Source organism: Hyaloscypha bicolor (genome assembly GCF_002865645.1).
Source record: "Hyaloscypha bicolor E unplaced genomic scaffold K444scaffold_126, whole genome shotgun sequence".
In the NCBI taxonomy this organism is placed as follows: domain Eukaryota; kingdom Fungi; phylum Ascomycota; class Leotiomycetes; order Helotiales; family Hyaloscyphaceae; genus Hyaloscypha; species Hyaloscypha bicolor.
This window is the reverse complement of record NW_020194628.1, coordinates 1,920,213-1,940,567: the sequence shown is the minus strand read 5'-3', so window position 1 is coordinate 1,940,567 and position 20,355 is coordinate 1,920,213. Positions and strand designations below refer to the sequence as shown.

The window sequence follows — 20,355 nt, the reverse complement described above, 5'->3', positions numbered from 1 at the left end:
AGACGAGGGTAGATTAAATGGGCAGCTCGCAAGATATCAATTGAATGGAAACCTCGGGAATACGAAGACCATTTTAAGCCGATTCATGAACAGCCGAAAGGCGATTCCGGCGTCTCGGGGCGTTTCGCGGGGATTCGACGCTACTCAGCCACTCATACATCACATCAGCTCCGATCGAAAATCTTAAAGGGTCTTGCTATTTCCTAAGGCTATATATATCCTTCCAGCGTTGGAATGTAGTCAGTGTTGGAAGATACAATTTTGAATTTCTTTGCAACAGGGAGGAGGCTGCCAGTCTCATCGCAAAAATGATACAAACACAGGAGACATCACGTTCACAAACATCCAGCGAAAATGACGATACGATGGCAAATGGACCTCGACAAGTTCTTGAAGGGGATTTTAAGCTTGGAACAAGAGAGAATGTTGCATTTTCAGTCTTGTTGGTAATGTCCTTCTATGCAGCTTTGGAAAGCACTGCCATCGGAGTTGCCCTACCCGCAAGTCTTCCTTCTAGGACCCGTTTCTGAATATACACGTACAAATGCTAACATTGGAGATGACAGAGCATAGCACAAGACATCCATGGTTCTTCAGTTCAAGCATTTTGGATTGGCACATCATATCTACTCGCTAGTGCCGTTTGCCAAACCCCTTTCGCTGCATTTTCTGATACCTTTGGCCGACTACCAGTTGCGATTTCAACACTCGTGCTCTTTATCGCAGGCTCAATCATATGTGCATTGGCGCATAATGTTCCCACGATATTGGTTGGGAGAACACTGCAAGGTGCGGGTAGCGGTGGAAGTCTTTCGCTCATTGAGATCATCATCACGGACTTGGTACCTCTCAGGCATCGAGGAGGCTATTTCGGCATGAACGCTATTGCGTGGGCAATAGGATGCGCAATATCCCCGTTAATTGGAGGGGCTTTCACGGAGAAGGCGACTTGGAGGTGGATATTCTGGATAATGTTGCCTTTGTAAGTCCCCTTTTTCGAATCTTGTAACTGGACTAATAATCAACAGTGCAGTGGCTTCTCTCATACTGCTACCAATATCCCTTCGTCTTCGCCCGACAAAAGGCTCGCTTGTGGGCAAAGTTAAAAAGGTGGATTGGATTGGATGTTTTCTGTTAATGACATCTGCGACATCGACCCTCATCGCCGTATCATGGGGTGGTCTCATGTTCCCCTGGTCAAGTTACCACACGCTTGTCCCATTGCTCCTAGGCATCGCCGGTGTAGCACTCTTCGTGGTATGGGAGCAATACTGCGCCAAGCACCCTCTCATCCCAACGCGAATCTTCAACAACAGAACAGCAACAACAGTTTATTGGCAGAGTCTAGTCTCCGGCCTCAACATGTGGGCCGTCATCTACTACATGCCTCTCTACTTCCAAGCAGTCAAAGACTACTCAATCATCATATCCGGCGTCGCTATTCTTCCCATCCTCCTGGCTGTCTCCCCGTCCGCAGCTATCACAGGTTTCACATTAAAGAAACTTGGGTCATATCGCAAGATTCTCTGGGTTGGGTGGACTATGGCTGTCTTGGGGGTCGGAATCATGATGAGGCTTGACCTCAATATCACCATCCCACAATGGATCTTTACCACTTGCTTACCCGGTATCGGCGTTGGGATATTGATGCCGGTTATGAGGCTTGCGATACAAGCCAGCGCCAAAGATGAGGATATAGCTCATGCGGCTGCTATGGTTATGACTTCCCGCACCTTGGGAATGTCTTTGAGCCTCGCTATCCTCGGTGTCATTTTCCAAAACGCGTTTCAGCATAAGCTCGAGGCCTCGAGTTTCAGTCGCCAGACTGAGGGGCTTGCCCAAAATGTTCTTGGTGTCGTGGAAGTCATCAAGCTGCTTCCGAATGATTCCCACGACAAGCTGGTGCTCAGACAAGTTTTCGCAGATTCTCTAAAGCTGATCTGGGCTACCTTGATCGCGTTCAATGCGGTAGCCCTTATCTCGAGTTTCTTTACTGAAGAGTTGAGTCTGGATCGGATTTTGAATACAGAGCAGGGAGTTGACAAGGGACCAAGTGAGGTATTGGAGTCTGGTACTGTGAAGACAGCAGATGTCGACTTGAAGAGCAATGGTCAGCTTACTGGAAGTGATGTGCCTAAAACCGACTCGGATGTGGAAGGTAAACTGCAATGAGTATTCAATCAAAGAGGTATACAAAAAAGAATTAGGTTAGATCATGTGTAGAATGGGTATTTAATAAATTGACGAGAAACTATAAGATGTTTTGCTGCTTTCTCAAACAAAGATGAAAATGGTGTTACCATCACCTTCATAACCTAGCGTACAAATTCATTGGTATCATTTCGCTTTCATTAACTTATAGTCTACTCCCATCTCTCACCCCAAGTCCGCCACTCATGAACGGACCTCCCTCGCCCTGATCACCAAACAACACCCTCTCCCTACCACCCCTCGTGCTCCACCAAGAAACGCAAACAGCGCTCCTCTCGACATCCATTTCTCCACTTTCCATTACTTCCCAAAACCTCTTCTTACAATGCTCCCTCATACTCCTATCCTGAATCACATTCAGAAGATCCGCTACCAAAGGAAGCCACTCTCCCAGGACGTTCAACGTAACGTTGGGTAGGGCATCAAGTAATGTCAGGAGCAAGACGGCTTGCTCTGAGAGTGGAACTTCCAGTATTTTAGCATCTGCTTCGCTTTTGATAGCCATAAATGGCGGAAGCGGCGTTGTAGGTGCGCCTAAAGCCCGATGGTGCAGCAGCTCTAGCAACGTCTCCGCCATCATTGGTTGTGAGCTTGATAGGGGATTCGGAGGCGTGGAGATCTGCATTAACGCTTTGAAGGCAAATCTAAACTGCCTTGGACTCAGATTCTTTGGGAAAGAAGCAAAAAGACTTTCCATATAAAAGGGTAATACTTTTGCTGTTAAATCTGCATTTTGCGGCTCTGCAAGGACAGATAACATGGCGCTGTGTGCAGCTTCAAAGATTTCGAGAAGATGAGCGTTGGCGGTTGGGTTTAGATATGGTGTACAGGGCGCCACGATGAGTAATTCGGCATCGGCCGGAGAGAGGGACAGAGTGAAGTGTTCAGCTGTGTTGAGGTAGAAGAGGTCGTGATTGCGTTTTAACGGATGAGCAGGTATTTGCCCGGCTTGAGTAGGGTATATGGAGCGAAGGAAGGAGAGTGAAGAGGCGGGGTAGCGAGTGAGGATATCGATTGAGGCGAGGTTGACAAATGTGTATGCAGAGAAGGCATTTGAACCAAGCCGGGAGGAGATGAAGTGGATATTCTTGAGGATGAGGAGGGTCTGGGAAGCGGTGACTGGCGCTTGCTGTGGAGAGGCCAGGATGGGATCGATGAGCGTCCTTCCTATTACTGCTCGCAGGATGACAACTGTTGCAAACATGGCAGTTTTTAGAACTTGCCAAAGAACTGGAAATGTAACTCGAAGTGTTTCGGGAGTGAGAAAGGTAGCTTCTCCTGAGGTGTCAATCTCAGACAGCTTATTCGTCTGCCATCTTTGCAACAAATTGTCTGTAAATTTAAGCAAATGTTCTTGGACTTCAACCAATCTCAATGAACCATTCATATTCTCAATCGAATGGGCGATAAGCCTTGATAATGGTCCCATGGAAGATATTAAAGGCTTGGAGGCCAGTTTCTGTAAATGAAGAAACGAGGGCGATTTTGCTGACCAGTCGAATTTGTTTCCTGGTCTGACATCGTGGTCAATGGCTTCCAAAAAGTATCCTTCCTCATATCCTTCCGTGGATGTCATGGCCGGAATCATGATCATAACCAGGGCATCGTAATTTAGCTCTCGTCTGACATTATCGGACAAGAGCGGAAATGTATGATTGAGAGCCAGGACAATAGATTCGGCTCCTAGGATACCACCACTTGCCTGATTTTCCAAGGCGAGGTTTGCAGCGGTCACCATAGCAGTTTCAAGGGTGGACCTCAACCCTCTGGATAGGCCATGTCTCTCTTGTCCCTCCATTCCAAGCAGTACACCTGCTATGGCCAGTATGTGTTGCCATCTCGGCGTCCGATCATCTAAGCCCTTGACCACAGCTTTTGCCCAGTCGTCACAGCTTATTCCACCTCCCTGTCTTGGTTGGTACAAATCGTATGGTTTTGGGTGGCCTTCAAGCTGGTTTTTGTGCACCGTGATGGCAGCAGTATTGAAGACGCTGATTATTCGAAGGCATGTTCGTAACCCATCAACTCGATTCCATATTGCCGGCGCGGTAAGCAGGTGTGAGGTCAGGAGCGTCACGTTCAGAGGATTAGAGAGCGTGGTAAGCAGCGAGGTCGTGCTGGACAGAATTCTATCATTCTGCTTTGGATCAGGAAGGCCTTGATATGCGCGAAGCACATTCGTAAGAAGGCGATCTGCCGGCATGGTTACTGAATTGCCATTGATGTTTGTGTTTTGTTTCTTGGCAGTGTGAGCTTGAATGTTTTCGGAGCTCTTCAGCCGAGGCATCTCCAGCCTTCCGCGATTTCGCGTTCAAGCGCAACCTCAATTCAACGACACTTCAAAATCTAACGATCCCGAAACTGGTCAACCCCCAACAAGGGTGGCCACGGCCGTCATGCCATTCAAGTCAGTATCGCCGTGCCATTCTACTCTTTGGTGAACTAATTGATCAATAGCGTCCACATCTCCAGTACCGCACCGCTTGGTTACACCACGCCTCCATTTCCATCTCTGTACTGGCCCTACAAGGCAAAGCCAGGCGTTGCGAATTACCTTTACTATGCCCACGATATTTGGCGCCATACTCTTCTCTGGACCCTTATCATATTTGCTGTGTTCCATCTGGCTGTGGCAGCATTTGCCGTGTTGATGCAATTGGGAAAAGGCAAGAAAGCTTGGCAATATGTTTGGGCCATCCCACTACTCTACTCTCTGGTTGCTGGGGTTGAGGCTCTGTTAGCCGGAAGTATCGTTGGTTTGATGTAAGTCATTGCTTGTGGACCTGGTTGAGATGGCCCTCTTCATTCCGGCATACGCACGACTGACACTCTCAAGCCTTGGCACAGTATACAATGCGGGATACTTCAAAATGTCGACATGGATCCCATTTATATGGGCGCTGATCAACGTCTTGATATTGATTCTGTCGTCATTTTCCATTCAAGGAGGTTTATGAACGTGAACATCCGACGGCTCTATACAAACACAGCACCACTGGCATGGTTGCAATATCATCTCAATATCCAGGGGACCCAGCCACCGCCGCCACGACATTATACTCTCTTGAAATAACCATGGCCTGGCCAGAGTCCTGACCTTCAGTCTTGTTGTATATCTCAACTGGAGTGTGGTCGACGATTTGGAAAGCTAGACCTCTTGGCTCAAGAGACAGTTTGGAGTATTCAATCACGTCATCAACGATAGGAACGCCTTCAACTCGGGGGATATTGAGTGAAAGGTGGATGAAGATTGCTCTCTCAAATGGATTTGAAGACGGACGAGACAGAGGATATTCAACGCCGTTAGAACCGGTGGCTGAAGCCCTTCGAGGAGGTAAACGCTGGTCTCGCAATCAAATGGTGAGCGTTAGTCGAACAGACCGTCCTCATCCTCTCCGTGACAATCTTTTCAACGATGAAAGTTGCCATGAAAGAGACACAGTCACTCTTTGAAAACCACAGTTGGCACGCGGATTGAGCAAGTTTCTTCTACCTGTAGCTACTGAAAAATGAGTTGAGCTACGGTCCCTAATGACATTATACAGGTGGCAACAAGGGATAAATAAAACTTCATTTTCGCAACTCGAATAATTCCTGCATGAGATCTGTGACTGGGGAGTGCATGTCACCCCACTTTTACCCGTGGGCGGTGTAGCCTGATATGCGTGACAAAAGCAGAATAGCTCCGAAATACTGCCGCGTGGAAACAATTTCCTCGTATCATCACATGGGATGTGTTATCTCAAAACAGCCTCATTTGGGATGGAAGTCGTGACATATCAGCGGTTGTTGACCGCCAAATCTAGAACTACCAGCTGCGGAGTTTGAACATATCTATCTTTCGAACTCACTCTGCACATAGATTCCTCAACCTAACCATCTCCAACATGTCGACTTCAGAAAATGGTTCCGCGAACGACTCAGCCCACCACTCCGACTACGAACCTCAAGCCTGGGAGCCCCCTCGATGGAACGTCCTCAACGATGCCGCACACCTCATCAACCGCGGTGGTCTCGGTCACGCCGCGCATAACCCAGGCCCCCAAGCACCCTCCCAACCAGAAGACATCCTCGCAGCCCTCGATCGATACGAACAGCAATTCCTTCCTCACCAGTCGAAATCCCTCTCCGGCATAGCTCTGCGCTCCTGCCTCCTCGGCATAGTCTTCGCCCTCTCCCTCTCCCTCTCCCTCGTCCTCCTCTGGACAGGGCATCCCCTCTGGCGCCCCCCCTTCTTCCTCGCGACTCTGTCAACCTTCCACTTCCTCGAGTTCTACACCACAGCCTACGCAAACAGTAACGCAGCAACAACGGGCTCCTTCCTACTCTCCTCCAATGGCTCCGCATACTCAATGGCACACTCTGCCTTCTTCTTCGAACCCCTCATCTCGTACTTCCTCGCGCCCTCCCTCCTCCCACCACCCATCCAGACCATCCTCCTCGTCCTCGGCCTCTCTCTCATAGTAATCGGGCAGTCGACCCGCGCACTAGCAATGCTAACAGCCGGCTCCAACTTCTCGCACATAGTGCGGCATACAAAAGCAAGATCCCACCGGCTCGTCACATCCGGGATCTACTCTATCCTGCGGCATCCGAGCTATTTCGGGTATTTCTGGTGGGCGGTAGGCACGCAGCTTATGTGTGGGAACAGGGTGTTCCTTGTGGCGTACCCGTTGGCGCTGTTCCGGTTCTTTGATCGCAGGATTAGGGGGGAGGAGGAGTTGCTGGTGAAGTTTTTTGGGGAGGAGTATGTGGAGTATAGGGCGAGGACGTGGGTTGGGATCCCGGGGATTAGGTGATTGATTGACTTGGTGGTGTGTTAGTGTTGCGGGCGTTGTGGGAAGCGTGCATATCGGAGGTCTACTGCTAGTTCTATTGGGTAATTGGGAGCGAGCATCTGAAGGATCTCATTGCCTGCATTGTCTTGTTTAGCGTTGAGTTAGGACGGCATTTACAGGACTTAATTGTACGATAAGATGAGATTATAGTAATGGTGCAGTGATGCTCTTATTATATCTCTTTTGTTTTAGGCTTGACTAAAGCCACGCAATGGTAGAAACGCCGCTCGATGCAATTCCAAATGCCAATGCATCCAATGCCACACTACAAGAAAGGGGTATGAATATCAATTCCCGACTCCAGCGCCAAAACCTTCTATGCATTCCTTGATGCTCATGCAAAATGCTGATGCAGATGCAAAACCTTCTTCACGTTTGACCTTCCTTTTCTTCTAATTCCCGCATGTACTTTACAAATGTCTTCTTGTGCGTCTGCAAGTTATTAGTTTGAGCCATTCTACACTCCGAGAAAGAAGCCTACCAGTCCAGCATAGCGCCCTTCCTTCGTCACGCAGACATATCTCAATCCGAGCTTCACGAAACACTCATATACAAGATCCATTGGGGAGTGAATGTCAAGTGCCAACGGTGCCTGTATCGTTAGAGGGTTTCTGGTGAAAACAGTGCTGGCCAAACCCACCTGGTTGACATATGTTGAAAAATCTGTCGGGTCAACGATAGCCTCGTTGTCCGAATCGTCGATGCTTGCAACCTTTGTCATTAAACACAAGCTATCGACTTCATCCTCGAGGTTGTCCAAACCAAACTCCAGATCAGGAGCTGAGATGAGACCAACGAGGATGTCATCTCGGATAATGGGGAGGCCGCCATCGACCTCTCCTGCTCTGTGAAGAATCTCTAATTTCTGCCGAAGAGTGCTTGCTGGCACAAGTGGTGAGGCAGAGATATCAATCACTCGCTCACGGCGGACACGAGGGACGATGTCAGCTAGATCTGACGTGAAGATTGGTTTGTGCTTGTTGTTAAGAAATGGATAAGAGTTTAAGTTTGTTAGCAAATCCTACCCTGAGTTAGCCAAATACACGGCTGTCCGGACTGGGGCCACTTACGTAGATGCTGAGGGGCTCCATGAGATCAGCTGTCCACTTTGCCACGAGAATAGCAAGCGAAAACGGCAGGACGTAATCAAGACTCCCAGTCAATTCGAAAAGGATGACGGCCAGGGTCACTGATAACCTAGTCACACCACACATGGTTGAGCCTGCTGCAATTAGAGCATACACCCCGGGAGTAATGCAAGAGCGGCCGGTGACATGCGCTGCACAATTCCCAAAGATGGGCCAAGTGGGATATCGAAGAACGACCCATTGAACCAGGTGGCCGATGATTCGACCACCGAGGCCTCCGACAACCATCGACGGCACATATATTCCAGCTGGAACTTTCTACGAGTTGGATTAGTAAATGACATTTGGACTCACTGGTATGGGATGAGAGAAAGACTCACTATGCCAAATGTGATTATTGTGAGAATTCCTTTGATGAAAAAGGCAATTGCGAGTTTCGAAATAACGGGGAAGATTTCATCGATATCGCTAGGACAAAGGTTCATTTCGTCTCGCTTGTTAGGGTCACAAGGACTTGCCAGATTGTAGAGCAACTTTGCCACTGGCATTTTCGTTAAAGGGTTCCAATAACTGACAAGTCCAGTAAGTAATGCGACCAACATTACCTCAACCAGCGGGTACTTATTGATGACATTTATCTTTCGAAAGGTTCGCGCCCAAGATCGAGATGCTTTAATGAAAATGGCTCCGGCGGCACCGCCGAGCATTCCCACGAGGATGAAAGCACCAAGCTCAAAGAACTCCCAATCTATGAGATATCTCACTTCAAAAATGACAATTTTGTTGGTGCCGTACGGGTTGAGAAACTTTAGCGTCAGAGCTGCGGTTATGCAACAGAAGAATGTTCTGAAAAGAGTCTTGGCCGGGAAAAAGTATGCAACTTCTTCCAGGCAAAAGAGAACACCGCCGATGGGAGCACCGAAAGCTACTGTCACTCCGGCTGCGGCTGCGGCTGAAAGCACTTCTCGGCGCTTTCCATCGTTCTTGTCGTACTTCGAAAATAATCGACAAGCAATATTACCAACACAAGTGGCAATGTGAACGAAGGGGCCTTCCTTTCCCAAACTCAGTCCGGAGGCGACGCTCAATATCAGAGCTGCTGTTTTGACAACGAGAGTTTTGACTCCAAGGAAACCATGGAGGACGAATCCACTCAGAATAACTCGGACTTCTGCAACGCCACTTCCAGCGGCAGAGTAGTAAATCATGGGTGGTGGGGTCTCAATCTCTTCTACGATCTGCCTGGGACTGGCGGTTCCATCCTCCTGGTCAGACTGGGGTCGTCGAGCCAGAGCTGCGAGGTTTTCATCCAGAGTGGACATGTGATACGTGGAGGGAACAATCGTCTTGGTGGTAAGCGTCATTAGGGAAGATACGGTTGAGAATGCCACCACTAAACAAACAAAGATTGCGAACTCGATGATCTGCTCGCTGATGCGAGGAATTTTGATGAAATTCGACCAGGATTTCCAAGCCGGACAACGGCCTCCATCCGGACAGCACAACTAGATTTCAAGTCAGTCATAACTTATCCTGCTTGTGAATTATATTGTCTCGGAGATCTGCATTTAGGTCAAGGTGGCTGCTTGCATTCCAGAGGTCAAGTAAAAATTGATGAAGTAGAGGGATCTATTTTTCTCTTGATGAAAGACGAACTTCCTTGTAGATAACCCCATGGGATTGAAAAGGGACCATGAAGCCCCAGAAATTGGGCAAGGAAGATGAAGACTTGATAGCAACTTACCTTTTCACTGGTGAAAAAGCCAGTGGAGCAATAGCCCTCTTTCCAATCAAAGACAGGAGCTTCGGATACATCCACAAGATATGCTAATATGGCCGTTAGGAACCCCACAAGTGCACTCAATATCCAACCTTGTGTGCCATCGAAGAATGCCGCTATGCGGCCTCGTAGATCCGTACGGCTTCGCAAAGCTTTGACGCGGTAGGCATCTGCAATGCTGTCTTGAACCCAGTCCGTCGATGTAAATTGATCATACCAGACTCGATCGTCTCCGGGGATCGACCCCTTTGATTCCCTCATTGAATCATGAGGTGTCAACGCGGTGACTAGTCGTGTCCCCCAAGAACCAGCACGGCTATGATGTCGAGTACTCCTAAGGCTTCCTGCGACAAATTATATCAGTCTGCGAAGTGCCAGCAAAGGTGGGGTGGGTTGGAGGGGACGTCGTACCATTGTTGAAGCTGTGGCCCCTCGACAATCGAGCCTTGCCGGGCTCGAGGGCAGACTGGACTCGGATTCGGGATCGCCCTGCACTTGGCAGCAGAGGTGTCCTCTCATCGGTCGAAAGGTTGCTCTGGTTGCGAGGCAAGTTGGCCCTCAGGAAAGTCGGCGAAGGGGGCCCACTGGAATCGGCAGAGCGAAGGGCTGGTGTCATGCTCAAGTCTTCCGCTGCTGTACGACCAGAGTGGCCAGACCTAGTCCTTTGACGCGCCGTCATGATGGGAGTCGAGTGTTACTGTACATGCTGTGTCCAAATACGGGGAGCATAAGAAGAGGGGTGGAAACGGTTGAAGGTGGAAAAGACCCCGGGTAGGAGGAGCACTGCAGTATTTATTAAGATCTGGGGACGCGGTTGCCAAGGAAGTGAAGCAATCACGGATGGCACACCCGTTGCCGGCCGATCCACGCCTTCAGGCCTTCGAGAGGCAATGTCTTATTCGAACACGCCCAACTGAGTGATTCAGAGGCAGATTAGGACCATGGATGCGTATTATTTCGGTGGATGGGTTGCACAAATCACGGTGGGGGAGGGGTGTGTGTGGTGCGTGTGTGTGAGACCGCTTGGATCAGCATTGAAATTCAGTCGGCAGCTTTCCAGCTGCGTGACGCGATGCCCGTCAGCTTGCCGTATCCCATCCACTCCAGGGCACCATTTCTGGGCTGGCCTGGTGCCGATCCCATGTGATAACTGCACGACATCGAGCATCACGGGCAGCTGTAGATACTGTAATCATTTAACGAGGTTACGAGAGGGACATCCCCATCAACGGACATCTCCAAAGCGAGTCCACGAAGAGCATTCTGAGATGAATACCTTTTGAGACAACGCCGCAGCCGCGAAAAAGCAAGGCGACGAGCACTTTTTCCGTCCGGAGGTGGTTCCGAGGTGGCCTGCAGGCTGCATGCAGCCATTGTGGCTTCTCTTGGCGTGCTGCCGGGGTGGCTTCAGGGTCTTCTGCAGGGCAATGAGGCTGCTTCATTTCGGCAATAGTACCTCTATTATTGTGCCGCCTTGCAGGTTTAGGAGGAGAGCGGAGCGATCTCCCGCAAGTTGCGAAAAATTTAGTTAGAAGTTGTTGTCGCTACCAAGGAGTCAGCAGGCGCAGCGTTGTCACAGGCTTGGGTGAAGGGAAGGGAAAGGAAGGGAAAGAAGGGAAGGGCCGGCCGGGACAAGGCTCGAGAAAGAACGCCTTTGACCTCTCCGTTTCACCTCAGCTTCTCCACACAATTTCTTGGTGTGGAACGGTGCAAGAACCGCCCTTGAACAACCCCAGGTCATGGCGGCCAAGAGATATCCCCAGTTCCTTCTAATAGGAGATTCCATCGTTCAATTCAGCAGTCTCTTGCGTGATGGCTTTTGCTTTGGTGCTGGGCTGGAAGAACGTGAGTCTCTATTGGGATATCTCGAATGCACTCTCGCTGGCTCCCATCTCTATCAATTCGTTTCTGGACTGCAAGCCTCTGATGATTAATAGACTGCCAGCGGAGACTCGATGTCATCAACCGGGGTTTGGTAAATCGTCCACTCATTTCTTTTTGTCTCGTCGAGACTGACATTCATTCAGAGCGGATACAATACGGCCCACGCCTTGGTCATTCTTCAAGATCTCATTCCATCGGCTTCATGTGCTAAAGTGGATTATCTTGTAAGTTTGAAAAGTCTTCTGTTAAATTCGTAAATTGTCTCTGGGACAATATCGGTCCATAGCTCAAGCACAGCTATTCATTTTTTCACTGTCGCTATCGATACATTCTATTTTACGTTTCCATTCTAATTGCAACAAGCTCATTCTCTTCGGTGCCAACGACGCCTGTCTCAAAGACGGTCCGACCAGTCAACATGTCCCATTGCAGATATACCGGGAAAATCTGAAGACAATTCTCAACCATTCTTCAATAACCGTTCACAGTCCAACCATTTTCCTGGTCACTCCACCTCCCATCAATGAGGTCCATCTGGAGGTAAGTCCCAACTTCTCAGGTTATTAATCTCTCTTGTAGCAATATCCAGCAGCTCCTGGGACATTCTACTCCTAAGAATATCTCATGGAAGTATGCTGACTCCGATTATCTGGAAGCAGGAATTGGACTTGAAGAAGGGTTACGGTTCTGTCACTCGACACCAAGAAGTCACGGCTCAATATGCCGACGTTGTTCGCGAGGTTGCGAGAGAGCACGAGGATAGAAAAGTAGTACTAGTGGACCTCTGGGAGGCTTTGATGGACGCACGACTTAGGTTGACCCCAACGTATGTGGGACAATGTGAGAAGCGTGATGACGAAGGACTCCGGAACCTCCTAGTGGACGGTCTGCATCTTACTGGCGATGGCTACAAGGTCTTCTTGGACAAGCTCTTGCCCTTGGTGAGTCCCAAGTTCTCGGAGTACTGGTTGTAGCATGTCCAGCAGCTCTTAGAACATCCTGAAAGAAGTATGCTGATTCTGATTTCCTGGGAACAGGTAGGAAAGGAATGGGCAGTTGAACCCCTGGACAATCCTTCATGGATTTTCCCGTACGTTACTGTTACTCATATGCTGATGTGGTTGTATTACTAATGCATATTCCAGTCACTGGTCAATTGCTCCAAAGACGGAGTGAACTTTAGAATTCAGTGGCAATTGACATGCGAGCAGATGAGATGAAAATGGTGAAGCTCTCCAAGCAAAACACCAAAGCAACGGATGTGTGTTTGCCAAGCAAGCAAAACCAGTCAGCATAGCAAACATGCCTGATTTTGCAGCCATCTTGAAAACAAAACTACAGTACAAAAAAATACAATTGTGACTCTTCGATGTCCATGACGCACTTCCAGCCAGCCCTGACCTGATTGGGCACATCCCTGCATTCCGGGGCTACCTTTACCCGGCAGGTCCCCAGACATCACTCATTTCGTCCGATTCGACTCAGTTTGATGCATCTGATTGAAGAAGGAATTCTACACTGTCACCAACTGTCATTCGTCCAAAAAGCAACATTCCATCACGATAAGCATCCTACAGTTCCATCTACGCAAGAGCCAACTCCAACGGTCCGTGAATCCATCAAGTGTGTTCGCCTCGGCTGCTCGACTACGTATCTTGTAACATCTCAACCCCCAGAAATTTCCCAGGCAGCCTTTGTTCGGCCACGTTGGTGCTGATAGGGTCATCTCTAGCCTCCTAATCAATTCCCATCCGTGATCTACCATCATCCTCCACGACTTGGCAGATTTCACGCGATCCTCTATTCCTGTCCCAAACGAACGGCACTCCACCGAGTCAACACGACAACCTATACCCCCGACACGCTCCCAGAGGAGACATTCCAGAGTGAAAGATCCGATCCAAAATCTGAGGCATACAGACGACCGCAGTGGCCGACGGTCGCAGGTCGATGCGGCGGGGGAGGTGGACCGCGTGACTTGCTTCCAAACGAGGGACAACGTCGAGAGAAGCTCCCTTTACTAGAGTACAAAGAGCTGGAGGCCTTGCAGATCTAGGATAGGTGACCTAGTCGCTATCTTAAACTTGCGTCTCATGGGAGCCCGCCATTGAAAGGAGCAATTCAACAGGAACCCTCCAAACCACACCAATCTCCTCATCTTCTCTCCACACCTGCTCTCATTTCCGAAGAGTTGCTATCGAACACCCCTCACCATCTTGGTTTTAATATCTCTAGGATCTCTACATCCACCTTTCACTGCCACAATATTCTCTCGTTGAAGGTCACCAACACCTACTTGTCGTCTGGCATACAAACGCAAGGTGGGCATGGATTCGCAGTTCACTGCCACCCGAGAAGAATTATACCATGTTCAGATGGACGTCAAGCATGTCCAGGCTGTCCAGATCAACCATGCAGACCGGATCTTAAGATTGGAGAAGCGCCAGGCGGATGATGCAGCATTGAAGTCCGTTTGGGGCACTGGCTCGCCGTTTCCAGGAGTCTTGAGCGGTACCCCCCAGCAAGGTCAGTTCATCCCAATCCTCTCATCGTTCAGGACGCTGCTAATACATAGAACCCAAATAGGTCCAGTTCCAAATCCTCCGGTCGACGTTTTCGACGACTTTGATGATGAACAAGGACAGAATTTGCTCAACAGTCTACAACTCGAAGCAGATGAGGAACCTGTCAGACGTGGTGCATCAAGAGCCAACAGCGTTCGATTTGATGTCAGTGCGCTGCAAGGGTCGAATTGGGCTGCTGGTTCGCGGAACTCGGGAGACTTTGGACCTGTACGTCCAGGGAGCGGATTTGGAAGCCATCCCATGACGGAACGTTCACTGTCACACAAGTCAGATGGTAGACATAGCTCTGCTGGCCATTCAGTGCATTCAATGCACTCGGTCCCATCTGGCCGAACGAGCAGCCTAGGACTTGATACTAATTTCCTCATTGGCGGCCAAGGCGATGACTCGCCTTTGGACATTCCTGATCCTCCCCCAGGACTGTTCGTTCTGGGATCCGTCCCCTCTATTATCCGGTGTTGGTTGACAACCAACTTTTCACACAATTCGCTCCTCTACGCTGACGTTTGCACTGGCTCACAAAGGTCACTGCTTGATTTCTCCCTCGTCAAAGATCTGGGACTACTTGATCAGGTTCAGAAGGACGCCTCTGGACGTCATACCATCAGGCTCCCCGTCTATCTTCCTGAAGCTGTCATCACTCAACCAACATCAAGATCTAATAGCCCTGCTCCTCACCTTCCCACCCTCTTGGCGGACTTCGAACTCATTTCTCTCACCCATCGCAGCAATTTCGACCGTAAGAAAGGAATCCGTGTCTTCCTCGGCAGTGATACCCTTAGAGCGCATAATGCAGACATCTTGTTCTCTCAGAATGTTATGACGCTCTACGCTGATGACAGAAACAAGCTTTCGGTTCCCTTCGTGAGGCCTGAAGACGAGAATCTGTTCAAGAATCTGCGCACTGCTAACATCTCACCCGAGAGAAGTGAATTGAAGGTGTCCGCAACTCCTCTCACACCAACTGAGTCGAAGCCAAAAGTGGAGCCAACGCCAGAAGCTGTCAATTCTGCGCTGACAAGAAAAATCGGCCAACGCACCAAAGGGAACTCATCCGACCAAGAGCAACGTTCGGGTCCTTCTACAGAACCGCCATCGCCATTCATCTCCAACTTCTCATCGGATGTAAGTAGTCGTAATAGGGCTTCCAGCGTGAAGAGTGCCGAGGCGAACGGGAACACCACTGAATCCGAGAAGCAACGTCTAGTCGAGAGCACTGCTCAGGAGTCAGAACCATTAGATTCCGGAGCCTCGGCCGACTCGGCACGTCGCGAATCGTCAGGAGGAATTTGGGGTTCGTGGCGTCAAGCAAATGGTGCCGCCGGAAGTGAAAACGAATCCACGAGCGGATACCAAAGAGCTACAAGAGGAGGAGGAAGACACATGAAAGTTCTCAAACCCTCGAAGGCCATCTCTTCCTCGACAACTACTACTGACAAGAGCCGCTCATCCTCTGCTGCACGCACCGGCGCAACGTATGAGCCAGCACCGGCTCGTTCTTCGGGAGAAACCAGACGGAAGAGTCAGAGTCAGGCTGGCGGAGTGGAGAATGTGCCCCTGAGATGGGAGTCCAAAAGAGTCAGTTCGGATGAACAGAAAGCACCACGGACCATTTCGACGATTCCGAGATCGTCCAATAACCCAGTTGGAGGCGCCTCGGCGTTTGCATGGATGAACTCTAGCAAGCCGAAAGCCACGACTGCGGAGTAGAGGGGTTGATCTTATTGCTTGTATGAGCATGCGGCGCAGGCTGCTTGGAATTTCGGGCCGTGGGTTGTTATTGCAGCCATAATATGGTAGACTAGCTGTTTGCTACTAAATGAAGTAAAATCTTTCAAAGGCTCCGTCTAGCCATGGAAAGGTGAATGGTCAAGTTATCTTTATTGATACCAACTCTGCTTTTCTTACCCCGGCTCAAACAGGCTCCCCAACGGGCTCTTTCCTCTTTGGACGAAGCCCAGACGAGACAACCCTCCAATCAGTTCGTCCAATCACATCGAGACAGCAAACGGCCACGAAGCTGGGCCAGCCTCTCTTCGTGATTATCCCCAAAGATCTTCACCTCAATCAAGAACTATCTCGACGCAACCTCGAACTTCGCACCCAAACCAGCGGGTCAGCACTCGAGACTTGATCTGACTTACAAATAGAGACGTTTGCTACAACAAATCGGTGAACATAAGGAGTCGTCTGCTGAAGGCAGCTGGATTCGTTCAGCAACGTCCAGCGTCAATGAGCGACTTCCCAGCTCTTGGAAACCATGGTTCTTGACCCTCTTTCTGCAATCTCGCTCGCGGGAAGCATTGTCCAGTTCGTCGAGTTTGCCGGTAAGGTGGTCTCGAAGGGCAGTCAGATCCGATCAAACGGCGCTGCGACTGAGAACCTGGAGCTGGAAGATGCGACTGAGAAGCTGCTTGGGATTATATCGAGGTTGAAGCAGCAGGTGGTAATTTCACCGAAGTCAAGATGCTTGACCGAAGACGAACAAATGCTTGAAGCTCTGACCAACAACTGCATTGATGCTGGCAAGGCATTAATCGACAGACTGCAAGAGTTGAAGGTTCCAGCTAGCGTCAAGTGCCGAAAGTGGGAGAGCTTGCGTTAAGGACTGAAAACCGTATGGGACAAGAGGTATCTCGAAGGTTTTGCAGCCAAATTGGCTGAATTTAGAAGTCAGCTGGAAGTGGGTATCTTGTTGACTCTCAAGTAGGTTGAAGTTGCTCTTATTGAGATGTTGTGGCTAACATAAGTTAGAAACGATATCAAGATTGTTCAGCTCTAGGAATCTGATCGTTATGCACAGCTCAGTACCCGGGCCAAAGACTTGTTGAACGCGTTGGTGTCCAATCAAGATGTGTTCTCAAAACACATCGACACTCAAACTACGATCACGGCACTTCGCGGGAATACAGTAACCAAGATCAGCCAACACCAAGAAAGCTTGCCCGATAGAATTGCTGAGGCTTTTGAGAAGTCTATCTTAGAGAACACCCAAAGTATCTCTTTCGAGGCGTACAAAGACCGAGTCAAGGATCACACTGAGCAGGTCGAACCAATATGAGTAAGAGGTTTCCGAAACGAGAACTTGAAAAGAAGGAGGCTCTGCAGCTTCTAATGTAGCCGCAAAAGTCTCCTGCTCCTTGAAGAAAGCCGAAGCCTTCTACAAATGCGGCCGATACTATAAAAGTAAAGGATTAGTAATAGTAATCAAAAGTATTAACAAATAATGACCTGCAGACTCTCCTTATCTATCGAACAACCCAGAAAATAAATGAGGACCAAAAACGTCCTAACACTGCAAGCCTGAGGGCTGCAATCGTCATCCCCCGCCCCGAGAGAGTTAAGCAATGGTCTAAAAGACCCATTGTGGTGGTGGTAGTGGTGGTAGTGGTGGTTATAAAGGGAAAAGAGAAAAGAAAATGGAAACGAGAGGGAAAGGTGGGCAGTTATACCCTCGAGGTCGAGGGGAAAGAAAAGAAGGAGAGAGTAAGGGAAGTTGTAATAGAGGGAAGGAATAGGGGAAATAATAGAAGGAAGGAAGGAAGGAGGGAGGGTGCTTACTTACTGCCACCGTGCGATTAGGGCTGGTTGAAGCTGCTCCTTCCACCAGCGGAACTGCTCCCGAGCAGAATGACCCCAACCAGCAATCTCCAATTCCCCAGGAGCCAGAACCCCAGCTCTCCCGATCCGGAGCAGAAGGCTATGATCTTGGCCCCGCACCATTCAAAACCAAGCCAGACTCAACCTCCTCGGAAGGACTTTTTGGGCTCCTTTACTCGGAAGGCAATCTCAACACCCTCACTAATGACCCCCGACTTCTCGCCCAATCCACATCTTTCCTCACCAAACACAGAACCGTCACTCTCTCTAGTACTTCAATACCTCGAGATCCAATAAAGTCATTAAAGCAGTCAATTACGCCAACGCAGTTGCACCTTCCCTCCAATCCAAAAATGCTTCTCCAGCTGCCGAACTCTCTCCAAGCTTCAAACCCTCCTCCGAATCCATTTTTCAAAACCTACTGGATGAAACCCTCCCTGCCTGGATAACCTATTTCCTCACGAAAACCAGAATTTTCTGCCCCACCTCCGAAGTAATAAGCACTTCCACATCCCTCATACAAGATCTCGTCAAAGGCTTCAGCGAAGTCTTCAGCCTGACCGATCCAACAAAATCAGATAATCCCATCATCTTCGCCTCTCCTGAATTCTACTCCCTGGCCAACTGCCCGAAAGAAAAGGTAATCGGGTACAACTACCACTTTCTCCAGGCCTTGATGACGGATATAGAGAGTGTGACGAGGCTGAAATCAGCGATTGAGAAAGAAGAAGAGAATTCTAAAGCATTAATGAATTATACCAAGGATGGGAAGTCATTTGTGAAATTGCTGTTGTTGGCGCCGTTGGGGGATGGGAAGGGGAAGGCGAGGTATTATCTGGGGGGGGGGGGCAGGTGGATTGTAGTGCGCTAGTCGAGGGGAGGAGCGAGTGGAGGTGTTTGAGAGGTTCTTGGTGAGGAGGAAGATGCAGGCTAGAGATGATGGGAAAGATGGGAAGGTAGAGGCGTTGGAGACGTTGAGGGAGTTGAGTGCGGCGTTTGATTTGGAGGAGTGTGCTGTTCTTAGGAGTGGGAGCAGTCATAGTTCAGTTTCCGCTGTCGGAGAGAACGAGAAAAGTGTGAACAGGCAGAGGAGAATAATTGCTAATGAGCAAGGCTCTGGTGAGGACGACGACTCGGAGGTGGAGGCGGAGACAGAGCAAGGGACGGAGAGGCGGAAGCTAGCAGTCGATGAGAAATCTGGACGTCTCTCAGGGCTGTACAATACGTATATTCTTGTCCGACCTTATTGTTCCCTTCGTATGATCTTTGTCTCCCAAGCCGCCCGAAATTTGGGAAAGTTTCAACAGAGGTACTTCCTTGCTCACGCTACTGCTCCTCCCTAACTCTGTCGGGACTCGGGGTTGAAGGAATCATTTGAATTTGGGACTCCTGTCACCGCGAAGATTGCCTTTACTATAAGGCAATTCAAAACACGACGTTCAAGTCTAGAGAATCGCTAGAAAAGGGCTTTGGAACCTCCAGCAACGGTGACTAAGTAATAATGAGGGGCCTGGGTGGCACAAACAGGAGCGTAAGGAGGAAAGGGTCCATTACAACAAGGAAGTGGGAGGTCCTAGACTAAGCTACGTTGGAGGATGGTGTCCGCAGACGTGCATGGAAGAGATTGAACGCATGGAATAAGGGTAGCCACGTTTGGGCCTGTCCACCGGCCGTAAGTCTGTCATAGCACAATCATTTAAAGGAGCAAAATAGGGGGGACAAATACTGAGCTTCCACCGCGTGTGGAGTCCTTTTCGAGGGCTTTACTCTAAGGAGTAGGACTTGCTTAGAAGCCTGTATATAGTACGTCTACATAGCGCTTCTGGCAGCTAAATGACTATGGAACACAAAAAAACCAAAAAAAAAAGGGGGTTAGGAGAGGGGGAATGTGGTAGGGGAGGGGACTATACTAAAAATCTATGTCGCACCCCACGAAAAAGTCAAGTACTAAATTTTTAGTACTTCCTATAATTTAGCGACAAGCAACCTATAATTATAAGGCTTCCTTTTCCTCGCAACGCACTCACAAGTCTCGAAGTTCACTTCTCGCTTTTTAGTTTTCACTTTTCACTTTTACTCGTTCGCCCTCCTAACCCTCCCCTCTCCTCCTCCCCTCCCTATACCCTCTCTCTCTCTTACCCCTATACTTAATATATATAGAGATAAGAATTAAAAAGAGTGTGTAAATATTTTAAGTAGTAGTAGAGGCTTAGGGAAGGGGGGAAGGGGGCGTTGTGTGGGCGTAGGCAATTTTTGGTGGGGTGAATCGTGATTTGTGATTCGTAAATTGGCGCTGGCACAAGCGGCTTTCCGTAGATGCGACAACATGCAACCCTCAGCCTCAAGGAAACAAGGTTCCAAGCATTACT

At 49.3% G+C, this 20,355-nt stretch overlaps 9 protein-coding genes across 9 annotated transcripts; 7 read left to right on the top strand and 2 right to left on the bottom strand.

Annotated features, from left to right (window-relative positions):
• Positions 1-39: 39 nt before the first annotated feature.
• Positions 40-2,264, top strand: K444DRAFT_102031 (MFS general substrate transporter). The gene is made up of 3 exons (XM_024870260.1): positions 40-500; positions 567-982; positions 1,029-2,264. Exons 1-3 carry the CDS (start codon positions 309-311, stop codon positions 2,170-2,172), a joined length of 1,752 nt encoding a protein of 583 aa, XP_024732154.1. The 5' UTR covers positions 40-308; the 3' UTR covers positions 2,173-2,264.
• Positions 2,221-4,448, bottom strand: K444DRAFT_617707 (uncharacterized protein). The gene has a single exon (XM_024881182.1). It carries the CDS (start codon positions 4,412-4,414, stop codon positions 2,357-2,359), a length of 2,058 nt encoding a protein of 685 aa, XP_024732153.1. The 5' UTR covers positions 4,415-4,448; the 3' UTR covers positions 2,221-2,356.
• Positions 4,449-4,566: 118 nt separating this feature from the next.
• K444DRAFT_101894 (uncharacterized protein) lies at positions 4,567-5,311 on the top strand. The gene is made up of 3 exons (XM_024870258.1): positions 4,567-4,618; positions 4,684-4,974; positions 5,048-5,311. The coding sequence occupies exons 1-3, from the start codon at positions 4,608-4,610 to the stop codon at positions 5,166-5,168; spliced, it is 423 nt and encodes a 140-aa protein (XP_024732152.1). The 5' UTR covers positions 4,567-4,607; the 3' UTR covers positions 5,169-5,311.
• Positions 5,312-6,311: 1,000 nt separating this feature from the next.
• Positions 6,312-7,004, top strand: K444DRAFT_479646 (prenylcystein carboxymethyl transferase; the record flags this gene model as incomplete). The annotated part of the gene is made up of 1 exon (XM_024872976.1): positions 6,312-7,004. A coding segment is annotated over one exon (693 nt), but the record flags the coding sequence as incomplete, so codon positions are not given.
• A 414-nt stretch (positions 7,005-7,418) lies between these two features.
• K444DRAFT_645978 (uncharacterized protein) lies at positions 7,419-10,533 on the bottom strand (the record flags this gene model as incomplete). Its single annotated transcript, XM_024885153.1, has 6 exons — positions 7,419-7,481; positions 7,531-8,070; positions 8,120-8,455; positions 8,518-9,642; positions 9,882-10,261; positions 10,329-10,533. 6 exons carry the CDS (start codon positions 10,531-10,533, stop codon positions 7,419-7,421), a joined length of 2,649 nt encoding a protein of 882 aa, XP_024732150.1.
• An 806-nt stretch (positions 10,534-11,339) lies between these two features.
• On the top strand, positions 11,340-13,172 carry K444DRAFT_617704 (GDSL Lipase/Acylhydrolase family protein-like protein). Its single transcript, XM_024881181.1, has 7 exons — positions 11,340-11,762; positions 11,855-11,892; positions 11,945-12,025; positions 12,165-12,341; positions 12,461-12,742; positions 12,839-12,891; positions 12,947-13,172. Exons 1-7 carry the CDS (start codon positions 11,657-11,659, stop codon positions 12,975-12,977), a joined length of 768 nt encoding a protein of 255 aa, XP_024732149.1. The 5' UTR covers positions 11,340-11,656; the 3' UTR covers positions 12,978-13,172.
• Positions 13,173-14,176: 1,004 nt separating this feature from the next.
• Positions 14,177-16,096, top strand: K444DRAFT_538734 (uncharacterized protein; the record flags this gene model as incomplete). Its single annotated transcript, XM_024875565.1, has 2 exons — positions 14,177-14,327; positions 14,388-16,096. The coding sequence occupies 2 exons, from the start codon at positions 14,177-14,179 to the stop codon at positions 16,094-16,096; spliced, it is 1,860 nt and encodes a 619-aa protein (XP_024732148.1).
• Positions 16,097-16,371: 275 nt separating this feature from the next.
• Positions 16,372-17,116, top strand: K444DRAFT_102016 (uncharacterized protein). The gene has a single exon (XM_024870259.1). It carries the CDS (start codon positions 16,647-16,649, stop codon positions 16,989-16,991), a length of 345 nt encoding a protein of 114 aa, XP_024732147.1. The 5' UTR covers positions 16,372-16,646; the 3' UTR covers positions 16,992-17,116.
• A 689-nt stretch (positions 17,117-17,805) lies between these two features.
• K444DRAFT_634083 (uncharacterized protein) lies at positions 17,806-19,329 on the top strand (the record flags this gene model as incomplete). The annotated part of the gene is made up of 5 exons (XM_024883701.1): positions 17,806-17,824; positions 17,969-18,256; positions 18,286-18,626; positions 18,657-18,814; positions 18,858-19,329. The coding sequence occupies 5 exons, from the start codon at positions 17,806-17,808 to the stop codon at positions 19,327-19,329; spliced, it is 1,278 nt and encodes a 425-aa protein (XP_024732146.1).
• Between the last annotated feature and the right edge of the window lie 1,026 nt (positions 19,330-20,355).

Coding starts and splice junctions, on each gene's coding strand:
- K444DRAFT_102031 (XM_024870260.1), top strand. CDS start 309: ATGATACAAACACAGGAGACATCACGTTCACAAACATCCAGCGAAAAT. Junction 501..566: donor CCATCGGAGTTGCCCTACCC/GCAAGTCTTCCT, acceptor TGGAGATGACAG/AGCATAGCACAAGACATCCA. Junction 983..1,028: donor TTCTGGATAATGTTGCCTTT/GTAAGTCCCCTT, acceptor AATAATCAACAG/TGCAGTGGCTTCTCTCATAC.
- K444DRAFT_101894 (XM_024870258.1), top strand. Junction 4,975..5,047: donor GGAAGTATCGTTGGTTTGAT/GTAAGTCATTGC, acceptor GACACTCTCAAG/CCTTGGCACAGTATACAATG.
- K444DRAFT_617704 (XM_024881181.1), top strand. CDS start 11,657: ATGGCGGCCAAGAGATATCCCCAGTTCCTTCTAATAGGAGATTCCATC. Junction 12,026..12,164: donor GTGCTAAAGTGGATTATCTT/GTAAGTTTGAAA, acceptor AATTGCAACAAG/CTCATTCTCTTCGGTGCCAA. Junction 12,892..12,946: donor AATCCTTCATGGATTTTCCC/GTACGTTACTGT, acceptor TGCATATTCCAG/TCACTGGTCAATTGCTCCAA.
- K444DRAFT_102016 (XM_024870259.1), top strand. CDS start 16,647: ATGGTTCTTGACCCTCTTTCTGCAATCTCGCTCGCGGGAAGCATTGTC.
- K444DRAFT_617707 (XM_024881182.1), bottom strand. CDS start 4,414: ATGCCGGCAGATCGCCTTCTTACGAATGTGCTTCGCGCATATCAAGGC.